Source organism: Podarcis pityusensis, assembly GCF_964106645.2.
Source record: "Podarcis pityusensis genome assembly, chromosome: 2".
NCBI lineage: Eukaryota > Metazoa > Chordata > Lepidosauria > Squamata > Lacertidae > Podarcis > Podarcis pityusensis.
This window is the reverse complement of record NC_138029.1, coordinates 48,936,584-48,951,779: the sequence shown is the minus strand read 5'-3', so window position 1 is coordinate 48,951,779 and position 15,196 is coordinate 48,936,584. Positions and strand designations below refer to the sequence as shown.

General features: G+C 42.9%; 1 protein-coding gene across 1 annotated transcript in view; it reads right to left on the bottom strand.

Moving 5' to 3' along the window:
* Positions 1–15,196, bottom strand: part of WWC1 (WW and C2 domain containing 1) — a 78,634-nt gene that overhangs the window by 17,939 nt on the left and 45,499 nt on the right. The window contains 5 exon segments of the mRNA XM_080995218.1: positions 2,937–3,472; positions 4,925–5,014; positions 9,995–10,237; positions 14,667–14,740; positions 14,997–15,143. Of these exon segments, the coding sequence (XP_080851344.1) occupies positions 2,937–3,472; positions 4,925–5,014; positions 9,995–10,237; positions 14,667–14,740; positions 14,997–15,143 (1,090 nt within the window).

The window sequence follows — 15,196 nt, the reverse complement described above, 5'->3', positions numbered from 1 at the left end:
GGATGCATCAGCAAGTGAAAGACTAATCCTTAATTTGTATGTTGTTATCCCCTTAAAAAGAACCTTTTATTTAGACAATAGACAGAACTTTTAAAATGTTTGCAACCAAGTCTGTTATATTGGGAATTAAAAAACAAAAACAAAAACTTTGCCTAAGGCAGGGGTAGCCAATGTGGAGCCCACCAGATGTTGGATTAAAATTCCAATCTTCCCTGACCACTGGCCAGAGTAGCAGGTACTGATGACAGGTATGAGTCTACCAGCATCTGAAGGGCAGCGTGTTGACTACTCTGACATAAAGTCTTGGAGAAGGGATGCAGATAGATGGTACTGAGCTAGATGAACCAACGGGCTGACTCAGTATACACCACTTTCATATGCTAAGATCAAGAATGTTTTTTAAAAATAGATGTCAGTTGTGCAGATGTTCTGCAGAACAAAGTGATGATCAGGTAAATAAGACAAGGCCAACACAGCATAAGACCCAGCAAGTCAAATGCAGCCTGCCAATTACAGAAGTTCTGTACATTGATTGTCAAGACAGTATGTGAGCCCACCGCAAATTAATTCTTGGCCTCAGTTGTTCTACTATCCTAAGACAGTGGCATGTTCTGCAACTCACCTTCATGCCTCTTACCTTAAGCTGCTCACTACTGGTAATACTTCTCTACATGGGACCTACAGATTTGCAGTCTTTTAAGAATGCAACCTTTGTGGCTTCTCAAGAAAATCCAGTAAGTGTGACAGAAATTATTCTAATTAAATATTTTCCCGATACAGGTTCATTCTATCTCCTGCCCCCCCTTTAAAGCCCTACTTCATTATTATTTTTAAAAATCTGGATGATAGTTTTTAACTACACATAAGCAAAGGCAAATTCCATTGTTCAGGTTAATTAAACTAGATAAAAGATACTGAAATTGGGGACCAGAAAAAGCTTTGGGGAAAAATACGATTTCACTAAAGAAGGGGTGCTGGAGATTTGGGGAATATGCTATTTAGTTCTACTTACAAGAACATGTGAGGACACATGATCCCAGGAGGCCAGGCTGTAACTCAGTCATGCAGCTTTTGCGCTACTCTAAGCTGTGTGAGCAGAACCCAGGGAGTGGATGCTTTCCTCATTACTGCCCTGAAATAAACTACCTGTGGTGATTATTATGTCTGCTGACTGAATAACAACCCCAAATCACTTAATCTGCTTAGCGCCTTATAGCTTTCACTTTAACAGCCGCAGCCATTCTCAAGGAGCCAAGAAAGGTTAAGACTAATTACTAGCAAGATCTAATGGGAATAATAACCATTTCATGCTACAAACGTGGCCATTGCTCAAAAGAGAAGGGAAAAGCTCAGGGCACGATGTTAAAGGCAAACACCATTCCAGTATCTTTCCTTGATCAGGGTTATGTGACCCATTAATATGATGCTTACTTAACACAACAAAACCTTAGAGATACTAACTGAAATTCTACTTGGTGCTCTTTTACAGATTAGCAAGTAAGTCTACAGGGTAGGTGGACTGTGCAATACCTAAAGAGTTCCAACATACCAGTCCTTCAGCAAGCTCACAAAATAAAAGCTCTGTGGCCATCTTGTTGTGGACTATTTGACACCATTTTGTGAGTCATTTTGGACTCAAAGCTGTCCATGGAGGCTCAGGTCGATTCTTATGTCCAGGGCAGCTGTCTATCAACTCTACCTGGTATGCCGGCTAAGACCCTACCTGCCAGCAGACTGACTTGCCAGAGTGGTGCATGCTCTGGTTATCTCCTGCTTGGACTACATGGGGCTACCTTTGAAGGTGACCCAGAAACTACAACTAATCCAGAATGCGGCAGCTAGACTGGTGACTGGGAGTGCCCACTGGTCCTAAAGGATCTTCATTGGCTCCCAGTGAGTTTCTGAGCACAATTCAATGTGTTGGTGCTGACCTTTAAAGCCCTAAACGGCCTCGGCCCAGTATACCTGAAGGAGCGTCTTCACCCCCATCATTCAGTCCAGACACTGAGGTCCTCTTCAGAGGGACTTCTGCTGGTTCCTTCACTGCGAGAAGCAAGGTTACAGGGAACCAGGCAGAGGGCCTTCTTGGCTGTGGCACCCTCCCTGTGAAACACCTTCAGATGTCAAGGAAATAAACATCTGACTTTTAGAAGACATCTGAAGGCAGCCCTGTATCGAGAAGTTTTTAATGTTTGATATTTTAGTATGTTCTGATATGTGCTGTGAGCCACCCAGAGTGGCTGGAGAAACCCAGCCAGATGGGTGGGGTATAACAATAACAATAACAATAATAATAATAGTTGTTGTTGTTGTTATACAAGCAGCAATCCTAATGCCACACTACTTTAAAAAGAGTCACTGACAACAGGATGGTTGTCTGAATCCACCTAGAGTGTGGAGTCTACATACAGATTTGATGATGCTGCTTGATTAAGATTTTAGAATCCTTTGCACTCATAAACTGTGTACCATTTCCATAAAAGAAAGAAATAACTAAGTTGCAGTGTTAACTATTTCTCTTTCAATTAGAAACAGTTGTGCCAGAAGCAGCCTGTTTGCATCTAGGGTGTTGCTTTTATGTTTGACCAACTCCTCTCCCACTTTCAAGAACATATTGTAGTTTCAGTCACAGAGCTATTTGTGTGTGAGCGGGGGAGGGGGAGGGAGAGAGATCTGCTGAATGAATAGACACTTGCTTATGGACACCAAATACACTAAATGTATCTTCTTTCTGGACACACATTAATAACAAAATTTCACCTCCACTAATGTCTCCACCTATGATGGTTAGTATATCTAAAAACATTTTTTTATTTTTACAGTTGTTCCTTGCCTTATAGGTTGTTTTATTTTAAAAGTATTGTTAAATAAAATCAGTTTTTAAAGGGGGGAAATAATTTGGCTGAATGTGAGGAGGTGGGCAACAGTCACTCTACCTTGGTCTAGATGCTTGACACCAGTCTTAGATTCTTCCACTCTGTACTTCCTGCCACTTGCAGTGTTTAGACTAAGTTCAGAAAGACCACTGTTTATTTCAGTATCTTCAAAATCCATTTGACCCGTGAAGGTATCACCTGTGAAGAATGGGTCCATCACTAGTGGTGAACAAGGTGGAGAGGGAGAAGAGAGAGATGACCTTGGAGACAAAGAAGTCAATGATTTTGGTGTCCCAGATAAGGATCTCAGGGCCTGAAAACGGTTAGCAACGTCAGTTTTCTGAGTTTTCACCACCTCATTCTCATGGATAGTAGTGATGCAGCCTGAAGGCCGAAAACCAGAGGCTTTCTCCAGAAGCAACATGTCCATTTTGCTCTGGTAGTCAGAGTCCAGCTGCTCAAACTGTTCATTGTACAGATCAGTAAAGCTGGCTGAGGTTGAAGAATCCTGGCTTGAGGTGACCAGAGATCCCCTACTGGATGCAAGAGAGCCGGGACTGCTGCCAGAAGACAGGGAAAGCATGCTAGACGATAGGCTGCAAAAAAAGAGAGAGCAATATATCTGAGATGAGTATGGTATAGCAGCTGGAGTGTCCTAACTAGTAACAGGGAGACCTAGGTTCAAATTCCCACCCAGCCACAGTTTGTAAGTCTAAGCCACTAATGGGGTTGTTGTGCAGGATAAGGAGAGACATTACCTTGAGCAGGACATAAATTGAGTGAAGAGACAACAAACTCTTAAGTCTTAATTAAACAGACTCCGGAACTTTGTGTACCGGGAAATCCATCAGATTCCCACTTCTTGATGACCTTCCATTGTCATGCAAAAACCCATCTTGTTCCAATGAATATATATGATATCCCAAACTGTGTGTGTGTGTGTGTGTGTGTGTGTGTGTGTTTTGATGCTTCATTTTGTTTGAATAATATTTAAGACAAGGAAAAAAATATTTAAAAGCAATTATCAACTGCTTCCTATTTAAAAAAAACAGCCTAAATGCAATCAAAAAGCAAGACAGAAATATTTGAAGTAAATGAAATAAATACAGATGCATTTTGTATAACAGTACCTGCTAGGTGCATGCAATAAGATAAGATATTGTGTTGGTATCTAAATTCTACAGGAGGAGACATGTTGATGTATTGTGCCCCACAGCCACACATCAGCTCCTTGCATCTCCAGTTGCATCTCCTTATAGTAGTTACTGGGTTGTCATGGGGTTGAGACATATATTGCAAACCAAATGCAGCTTTTCTGCACCAAAGCAAAAAGCATCTGCTCATGCTAATGTTCAGGGCTTTATAATTTTGGGTGGGTTCAAGACAATGGGGAAACCGGTTGATGTTTTTTCTCCTTTTCCTAATATTGCAGTGCAAGGTCACTTAAGGAAGATCAAACAGATAAAGGATTTTTCCACACAATACACAAATAATCTATGGAACTGACAGTTCAGGGTATAGTGATCACTACTTTCAATAGCTTTAAAGAGGGTCAGACAGATTAACGGAACTATCAATGACTATTAGTAATGATGGGTAAATGGAACGCCTATGTTAAAAGTCTATATGCCGCTGAATACCAGTTGCTAAGGGTTTAAAAAAATAAGAGGTCTGTTTCATTCATGCCCTGCTTGTGAGATTCGCAAGCCCAGCAGTGGGCCATTGATGGGAATAGGACACTGAGCTAAGTGAATCACTATAACCAATTCATTAGGAATAAAAAAATTCCTTCCTGTAGCACCTTAAAGACCAACTCTTCTTTATGTTATTACTTGTATTTCAAGCAAAGAACAATGTTTGAAAACACCATTTTGCAACACTATTTCAATCCCAAAGTTAACACAGCAGCAGATGGCACAAAGAAGTGGTGTTGTTTTATGATTGGCAGCAAGTCCGTTTTGGAAATATGTTTCCCATAAGACAGAATTGTAGGGGTATACAGCCAATATTCATGTGAAGTATGTGTAAAAAGGCTGTGGAAAACTTACTTTTTCAGCTGGATGTGCAACATTGCCATTAATCGCGTTGTTTCCTCTAGTTCTCGGACCAACTGGTTTCTTTTACTATTTAATTTCAATCTGCAAACAGGAAAAAACCATCTTAAAATGCAACTCAAAGCATTATCCTATTAAGGGGCCATAGTAAGCCCTTCCAATGCAATGCCCTGAAGATGGGCAGGGTGTCATCTCCAAAGCCCTGTCTATAGCAGCATTTTGTTAAAGCAGCATTTTGTTCTTAATATTCACATTCAACTTCACATCAAAAGCTTCTTGCTACATAACATTTTAAAAGCAATTATAGTGTAACTCAATAAATGTTACGTCAAATAGATCAGAATAGGAATAATGTTTGTCACCCAAAGAAACTTCCTATCTATATAACTATTCCTTTATTACTATTTTTAATTTCTGAAATTCACAATTCTTCAGCATCTTGCACTTCGGACGCATCTTGCACTTCTGGCTTCACACTTTCAGGTGCAGTTTAAGATTTGTTGGTTGTAGAGAACTTTAAGGCAGTTTGGAAAAATAAAAAGTATCACCAGCCATGTTAGTTTTGCGTACAGAAGGCACCTGACCTTCTCTACATTATTCGTCTTTGCAAAAGGTATGCAAACTATTCAGGAAGGAAAAAAAAGATCTGTTACATAAGCAAGATTAGTGTTTCCTGGCAGGGACCCAAAAATATGTAAGGTGTTTCAGGAGGATTGTCTCTCACTTCCTTATGTGAACAGGCTGAATACAAGAGTTGTTTTAAAGAGAACACTTAATAATATTTCTTGGAGATGAGAGAATAGGTGAGATAATTTCAAAAATCTAAGAAAAAATAAGTTTTTTCAATTGTGAATGAACGTTAAAACCTGTCACATCTAAGGTACACTAAAGCCACGTTGTATTTATCTCTATTATATGACAGAAAGGAGAACAAGGGTCACCTTGAGATTTGGGCTTGCCAGAGGCGAGGGTGGGGAGCAGAGAATGCTCCAGCATTAAGTGAGTGTAAAAATGTAGAACCTTGCTGTTGCACACTCAGTTCTTACAAGGACCTGTTCATGCTAAAAACATTAAAAGAACCAGACTTGAGGTCTTGTTTCACAATGGGAAGCACCCCACAATGACAAGCACTTGTTTCACAATGACAAGACTGTTCCTCAGAACACCCCACAACTTTTAGAGGATTCAAGGGGCATACATTTACCGGTAGTTCACATGGGAAAACAGCCAAACTACTAGCAGCGCAGGACCACAAGTGCATCTGAAACTCTTTATAATATACCCCACCACTATTTGTCTAGAACATCCCTTTTTTGGCTGTTAGGAGCTGCCATAATGGTGTGGGTTGAGGAGATTAAGTCAGAGGTGGAACAAATTCTTACAAGAGTGGAAAGACTGAAGAGAGAACAAAGAAGTGAGAGACTCAGGATATTATCGAGATGAAGGGAGAAGCAACCTGGAACACTGGAACACTTTATACTGAGTCAGACATTGGTCCAGCTAGCTCAGTACAGTACTGGTTGTCAGGAGCTCGTCCTACTCTCAAGTAGGACCCTGGCAGAGACACATGCCCGACTGGCATGTTCCCTCCCTCCTGGTCGATCGTTCCGGAGCTTCAAAAGCTTTCTTCTGCCCGAACATCACAGCGACCGATGCCAACAGACATCGGCACACTTAGGGGTCTGTGGAGTCTTCGCAGCTTGTGTAACAGACCTCAGCAACTCAGCATTTTGGCTAATCTACTTTATTTACATATAAACACACACGGAGCACTGCAACATGACTCGCTCTCTCTCTAGCATCAGACAGCAAACAGAAAAAACAAAGGACAATAGTCCCACTTCATGGAACACAGCAACACAAACATCCTGTCTCCGTCACTTCCCACTCTGTGGAGTCAAAACATACACCGTCATGTGCTAGACAAAAATCCCATGACTGCAATCATGGAGCAGGAATTCCAACACTGTCTGCACTGACTGGCAGCAGCCATCCAAGGTTTCAGTCAGAGGACATTCACTGCCCTACGTGCAGATGGCTCAGGATTAACCCTGGACCTCTTGCATGCAAAGCATAGGTGTACATCAATGAGCCATGACCCTTCCCCACTGAGAGAAGACCGAGAACAGAAAGCAGGAGCTTAACATGTTTCTTACACACTGACTAAAATTTTACACCTATCTGAGTTCCTTCCCTTTCCCATCCACCTATTTTAAACACATTCTACTTTATATTCTACTGTATCCAGCTGCCCATTAGTTGGTTCTTTCTCCTACCTCTTTTCAAGAAACATGGGGACTGTAAGGCTGGAGGCACCACATGGTTTTTTAGGACTCTAGCCTTCTTCGCCCTCACAGTTCCCTCCACAACAAGGGGCTACTGCAAGGCACTGTTGGGATAGGAATAAATCCCACTAAAGAGTTGCAGCAGAGACTGGTCGTACAGTGTAGCTATCTAGTATCTAGAAGAAACTACCCTATTGCTTCTATGAGAGTTTCTATTGTTGATGCGGAACCAGGAGAGTCTATCACCACACAAATACCTTGGAACAGCCTTCCCCTCCCGTGAAAGGAAGCATGAAGCTTGCTAGAAAACCTTAATTTCTGGATACTGCTTAATTGTAAATAAAGCCATTAAGCAGGATGAACCTGCTATAGGAGTTTGTTGGTCCCTAGAAGATAATTCAGAATCCACTCAATGCCTTTAGTGGTCTCTTCAATTTTGGGAGGTAACTGTGATGCTGTACCACCCACACAACATTCTACTAATGTAAGAACAGTTGTTGGAAATTATTTTTAAAAAAGTTTGACTTTTAAAAAGGCCCTGAGATCTGTAGAACTATTCAGGATAGATTCAATCAGAGATTGCTCATGTTCTTTTTGAACGCTATCTATTAAAGCAGCCTGAGTGGGAACAAAGTTCCCCAACCTTCAGCCATCAATCAATTCAGCAGCTGCCCTATAAGAATAGGTACATTGGAAGGAAGAATAATAGGAAAAATATTAATGATTTTTTAAAAATTAAGGGGAGTAAAACATGGAGCACAGTACACACCTCACCCAAATGTATTAAATAGTCCCAGTGGAAGATGCATGTAGCAGAATGTTTGAGAAAATGGCCGTCTGTAACTAAGCAGCACCACCTCAATAAGCATCAAGTGGTATTTTTAGAAAAAGAGTTGTGTATGTCCCTCTTTCTCATCTAGACAGCATTCGAATAGCTGGAGGGCAGCAGGAGATGAATAAATATCACATGCACTTAGGATTCTGGAATTTTTCAGATGTCAGGAGGTTTTAAACCCCACAAACACGTTTTTAGTTCATTTGTGTGGGATGGCTGTTAGTTATGCACAAAAAGAAGCCTATAAAATCATGCACAAAAAATAAAATAAGATAAAGGACAGCATGTTCAAGTCATTTTTAGCGAGAAAAGCCTGACTGTCAGAAACATCACTGCAGACTCAAAGTACTATCCACCCACACACCAAGTCTAAAGAATGGCAATTACAGAGAGGCTTTTCACCCTGTTACTACTGCACCTTCCCATGGCGCTTAAACTACAGCTGAAATGGTGATGCAGTCTCACAAGATCCAGTCACCAAATATAATTCTTTTACTAACCAAATGAATTACAGGAGACAGAATGTGAAAAGCGGTAGTTTTTACGTGCTTGATAGTCTTGTTGTCAAACTGCATCCCTCCCAAAACTTTAGTTCCTATGGGGATAACATTTAAAAGAAACATTTGAGTTTAAATATAGCTACAATTCTAATGTTTCTTTGGAGGTGTGAGCCTTGCTTCTGCCTAAATATCCAAGAAAGACAGCACAAGAAAGCCCCATTTCCATATCAATTTCCGTGTTTGTTGGGGATACTGATGTTGAATGCAGCAGCTGAACACATCAACTTTATAGAGATTCACACCATGAGATGACACTTTTTGCCATCTCATGCCTGTTCATTCCAAGGTTGAAACAAATGTCAGGAAGAATGTCACTTATGTCAACAGATATCTTAAGTGACTAGAGACCAGAACCAAGATTTTGGCTGGTAAACCCCAGGTTTTAGTATTCTCACTCTCTTGTAATATTAGAACTTGGGATCATATGACGAAGTCAAATACAAGAAAACCTGGAACAGACAAATAGAACTTATTCACACCACACATAATTAAACTGCGGAATTTGCTGTCAAATGATACTGTATTGGCCACCAACTTAGGCAACTTTAAAAAGGAGGTTAAGACAAACTCATGGAAGAGAAAGCTATCACTGGATACTAGCCATTATGGTAGTACTTCCACTGCCAGAGGCCTTTGAATACCAGTTGTTGGGAACCAGCACTCAAGTCCTGCACTCAGGTCCTGCCTGAAGGTTTGCATAGGCCAGGGGTGAGGAACCTCTAGCTCACAACCAAGTGAGATGAATAGTCAACCCAACAAGAAAAATGCCACAGAAAGGAGAACAAAAGTGGCAGTTAACTGATGCAGGTAAGTCACAGAGGAAGCCTCCATTCTCGTTAGACCTTCTCCTGTGAGGAGTCGCAAGGCGGCAGTGAAGAGTCTAGGCAAGTCGTGGAGGAAGAGTCATGAGAGGCCAGGACACCTTCTCAGCAACAGTCCCACTCATGGAAGAAGGCTTAAAGGGTGTCTTCAGCAAGCTGGTCAGTGGCAACAGCAGCAGCAGAGCAGGACGACTGTTGAGGAGTTGCCCCAGCCTTTCATGACTCATCCTCTGAAGCTTGCCTGCATCATCTGCAACTGCCCTCTGAAGCTGCTTCAATGGTCCAGCAGCAAACCCAGGGCTGTTAACACACTGTAGTTTGCAACATCACCTGCCTGTGACTAAGTGAATTGAAGTGCGATGACATTCTTACATTTTTATTATAGGTATAGATAAAGCAAACAAAACAAAAGATTGTAACAAATGCAATTAATTACAGTCAGATGCAAGCACCTGTAACAGTTTTATTAGATGCAAGTGTCTGTAATGAGTTTTCTAGTCCACAAGAACAGAATAAAATAATCAATTTTTACTATTTAAACAAAGTAAATATGTTAAATGTACCTTTCTGTTAAAGCTTTGCTTTGCGTATCTCTTGCAGTCTGAAGATCTTCTTCTAGACGTTTTCTTTCCATCTCCAGTCTTTCCACTTCACCCTGAGTCCACTTCCTAGGGCTAATGAACCTCATTTCCTTTAGAAGTTCCTCCTTCTCATTGATTAACATTAATCGGTCTCGTTCAGAATCCAGCACACCAGGCCAGGCCTCACTATCCAATTTAGCCAACTGTATTTTCAAATTTGCTATTCTATAGGACGAAGGAAAACAATTAAGTTTGCATATGGCACATATGTTCTAGCAATCTCAGAAAAAACTTCCTGTTGGGCTCTCTTGCATATTCAACTAGAGCAGTACTGAACACCACAATTTATCAGATCTCACCAATCGTATATAAATTGTGTCCTAATCTAGTGACATAAGATGGCGTGTCAAAGCACAGAACCCATTATATCAGGACACTTATTTTTTTAAAGAAGACGTGATTGAGCTTGTTCCCATAGCAGGGAAGTTGCTGCTTAATTAATTTAAATTCTATAATTAATAGAAATCCATTCAAGCTGCACTGAAGCCTTCTTTGCAGCCATTTTAATGTTCAGCTGCCTGGTTAAGCCCAACATTGTGCTCCACTGATGAATTAGCATTGGCATTAGTTCCTAATCTGTGAATTCCACTGTGAATTTATAAAGAGTGTGTTCTAAGAGGATTGCTCAACTGTAATTTGATAACTTCTGTCAACTATCAGCATGGATATGGTAAGAGGTCAGATTTGTTCTTAAGGTGGAATACTTTCCACCTTCAAAAATAAAACAGCATTCTATGCATCCTACATAGTAGTGCTTATGAAAGTAAACAAGCCATCTTTATAAATCTGGCATCATTCTCTCCCTCTAATTTTCACTTTGCAAGTTTCACTTGAAAGAAAGCCATGATTCCACCTGTTCAGCATTCACTGATAGGGAATTTTAGCTTAATCATTAATACCTTGTAACACTCATATCAGCATTACCAGGAAATTTTGTCAATGGGGATTGTAGGATGTCAGGCACCAAATCAATTTTTGTTCCTATAGCTCATAACAAATGAAGGAAAAGTCAGTTCAGTCTTTTACTTGAGTTTGCTTAAATAAAAATCGCATTGCACACATTCATATGCAAGGTTATTTATCATTTGCATTATGCCAATCCTTGCTATTTTCATTCTTATTCTTATTACATTGTTACTACAGTTTAAAGGATTGGGAATTGAAGCTCAGAGATAGCGATAGGCAGAGTCTGATTTCCTAGATTTAGGACAGTGACTTGCAGCTGAACAATATTGGTTCTCAACCATTTTTACTCTAATTAATGAAATATGGGAATCTGACATCATCAGAAAAGGAAAGCAAACAGTGCTTTAGCTTAACCAAACATTTCAGTGGGACCAAGCCTTATCTGAATCCACTACAGATGTAACATGACATTCCATATATAAATAAATAAGTAAATTTAAAAATGGATGCACATCTCAGGAGTCTTAACCTGAATTCATACTCTAGTAATGAATAAGAAATTTATTTTAAAAGTAACTGGGATTTAATTGAAGAGGAACATGGTATCTGAAGCAGGAGTACGTTTTTTGTGGAAACAAAACTAAGAAAATGCCCTCACAAAGTCCGTTATTTTAAAATAGTGTTAAGCATGTCCTGTTGGCTTGAGTTTTTTTTTAATGCTCTGTGGTTCTATACCTTTGTTTAATTTTAATAACGCAAGCCAACTTTGAGACCCTTGGGGACAACTTTGGGGGATCAAAAAGTGGTATATAAATATTTCTCTAAAGAATAAATGAAAGTTTTAAATGCCATTTTTATATGTATGGTCATTATGACGGGCAGAACAACCTCACTGTGTTATTATTTATTTATTTTCATATATAGATGCATGCCCTGCCTTTCTTCTATCATTGAACCCAAGGTGACGTGTGTGGTTTCTGAGTGATGACTTACCCAAGCACTGACCGAACCCAGACATGCTTAGCTTCAGCAAGTGGGGGCCTCCTGTGACTTCAGGACATACCCATGGGCATACCTTTGGTACTGAACCAAAATACAGTGGTGCCTCGCAAGACGAAATTAATTCGTTCCGCAAGTCTCTTCGTCTTGCGAGTTTTTCGTCTTGCGATGCACGGTTTCCCATAGGAATGCATTGAAAATCAATTAATGCGTTCCTAGGGAAACCGCCTTCAGACCAGGTCCGGGGACAGTCTGTCCCCGGACCTCTTCTGAAGGCTGGGGGGGGGCAAGGGCTTTTCTTCCCACCCCCAGCATTTTAAAAAACCCCGGGACAGCGGAGGACTTCTCCGCTGTCCGGGCGATCTTAAAATGCTGGCGGGCGGCATTTTAAAATCGCCCCGGGACAGCGGAGGACTTCTCCGCTGTCCGGGGCGATTTAAAAGCCCCTGGGAAGGCAGGCAGGGGGGACAAAGACTTTCGCCCCCCGCCAGCCTTCAGAAGAGGTCCTGGACCTCTTCTGAAGGCGGGCGGGGGGCGAAAGTCTTTGCTCCCCCCTGCCTTCAAAAGCCGTCCGGGACAGGCAGGCAGGGGGGAGCAAAGACTTTCGCCCCCGCCCGCCTTCAGAAGGTGTTCTCTCCCCCCCCGCCCGGCTTCGGAGCACCGTTCCGAAGCCAGGCGGCGGCGGCAGGTCTTCCCTCCCCCCCCCGCCCGGCTTCGGAGCACCGTTCCGAAGCCGGGCGGCTGCGGCAGGTCTTCCCTCCCCCCCGCCCGGCTTCGGAGCACCGTTCCGAAGCCGGGCGGCGGCGGCAGGTCTTCCCTCCCCCCCGCCCGGCTTCGGAGCACCGTTCCGAAGCCGGGCGGCGGCGGCAGGTCTTCCCTCCCCCCCGCCCGGCTTCGGAGCACCGTTCCGAAGCCGGGCGGCGGCGGCAGGTCTTCCCTCCCCCCCGCCCGGCTTCGGAGCACCGTTCCGAAGCCGGGCGGCGGGGGGAGGTCTTCCCTCCCCCCCGCCCGGCTTCAGAGCACCGTTCTGAAGCCGGGCGGCGGCGGCAGGTCTTCCCTCCCCCCGCCCGGCTTCGGAGCACCGTTCCGAAGCCGGGCGGCGGCGGCAGGTCTTCCCTCCCCCCCCGCCCGGCTTTGGAGGAGCCTTCCGAAGCCGGGCGGCTGCGGCAGGTCTTCCCTCCCCCCCGCCCGGCTTTGGAGCACCGTTCCGAAGCCGGGCGGCGGGGGGAGGTCTTCCCTCCCCCCCGCCCGGCTTCAGAGCACCGTTCTGAAGCCGGGCGGCGGCGGCAGGTCTTCCCTCCCCCCGCCCGGCTTCGGAGCACCGTTCCGAAGCCGGGCGGCGGCGGCAGGTCTTCCCTCCCCCCCCGCCCGGCTTTGGAGGAGCCTTCCGAAGCCCAGCGGCGGCGGGAGGAGGTGTCCCCGCCCAGCCGCCAGGCTTCGGAGGAGGTCCGAGGACAGTGGGGAAGACGCGCTGCGCTTCCCCGCTGTCCCTGAGATTTCCTTATGGGCTGTCGTCTTGCGAAGCAAGCCCATAGGGAAATTCGTTTTGCGAAGCGCCTCCAAACCGGAAAACCCTTTCGTCTAGCGGGTTTTCCGTCTTGCGAGGCGTTCGTCTTGCGGGGTACCACTGTAGTTGACTATTCTGGCAACAGAGACTATCTAATAACAGGAATCCAATACCTTATTATTCATGTTTTGCTATCCCCTGAATAGGACAAAAGTCACCAAAGAATTTCAAGGAACAACTTGGGCACATTAATTCAGACTATTCCCCCATTTACATTATCTTTCTTCCAAAGAGACACAATCCTTCAACAGGCTCTGAGTCTTTCTCTAGACCAGGGTAGTCAACCTTTTTATACCTACCACCCACTAATGCATCTTTCTTGATGGTAAAATTTCCTTACCGCCCACGAGTGCTCAATGGAAGGAGGATTCAGCTTGTGCCATAGAACCCCCTACTGCCCACCTAGAATCCTGAAACGCCCACTAGTGGGTGGTAGGGACCAGGCTGACAACGCCTGCTCTAGACAAAGGAAAGAGGGAAGAAAAGGGCTCTGTTCTCAGATGCTATGCATAGCAACCGGGGAGAAGAAAACGAACCAGGAAGTGATTGCACACTGGTGTAAGTCTGAGGGAGCTTCAGAAAAATTGACCATGGGTTGCTTACAACACCTACTGACTTATTTAGTCTTTAGCTTATTACTGTACTACAGGTCTTGTTTGCTCGATTCTCATAGTGGGAACAGAACGGGCATTTGATGAAATCTAGAACTGTTTTTAGGTTCTAGCAATATCTCAAATTTGGCTGCAAGATGTTCCCTAACTCTAGAATAAAATCAACAGTGGCAATGGTTTGTACCTTCACAGTAAGCTGCCAAAATGAGAGTTAAAACTAGTAATCAGTCTTTGACAACCAAACACTATATAAAAAGTTTTAAACAACTGTAATAAAAGTTTATAGGATCATCACTTATTCTGATCCAAAAGCACATTAGTTCCACATGAAAAGGAAAAGTCCTCTGAGAAATATTTGACAGAAGTCTGTCTGTAAAGAAAGAAATTCATCCTCATGTTATGTTCTAAATGTGTACTTTTAAAACATACTTGTCCTCTTAAAAACAGCTGTTTGTCTGCACTATTGATTTAAGTGCTTATTGTCAATAGTAGTAGGGGAAGGTCCACTTACTTTCGCTTAGCATCTTCATATTGGAGGCGCAGTCTCACCTTCTCAGCCAGTTGATTATTTGTGTTCACAATAAACTAAAGAAGCAAATAGTAAAGTTAAAGGGTGTTGACACATTTCCCCCTTTGTAGATTACGTATGTTGACATGAGTCAGAGCCAAAGCTCAACATATGCATCCAAAGATTAAGAAATAACACATATGCTATAAATCTTTTCCATAAAATTTTACAAAGCAGTGGTTCAAACACTAGGTCCCCACAAAACATTATTTAATAGCTAAGATGGGATACAAGACTAAGAGAAGCTCACACAGTATTTTAGATTTTACATACATTTCCAGAAACATCAGTTTGGGAACCAGCATCAAGATACTGCTTAGACAATGGGAAACTGGAGTCTTCCAAGGATATATTGCTGGCCCACAAGTCTGAATGTGATCCTCTGTCTGTCACAAAATTAGCTGTCAACCTGGCAAGGTTCTGGAACAAGAAAAAAATCAAAGTCATCTTATTATTGCCTCACTGCTGCCCTG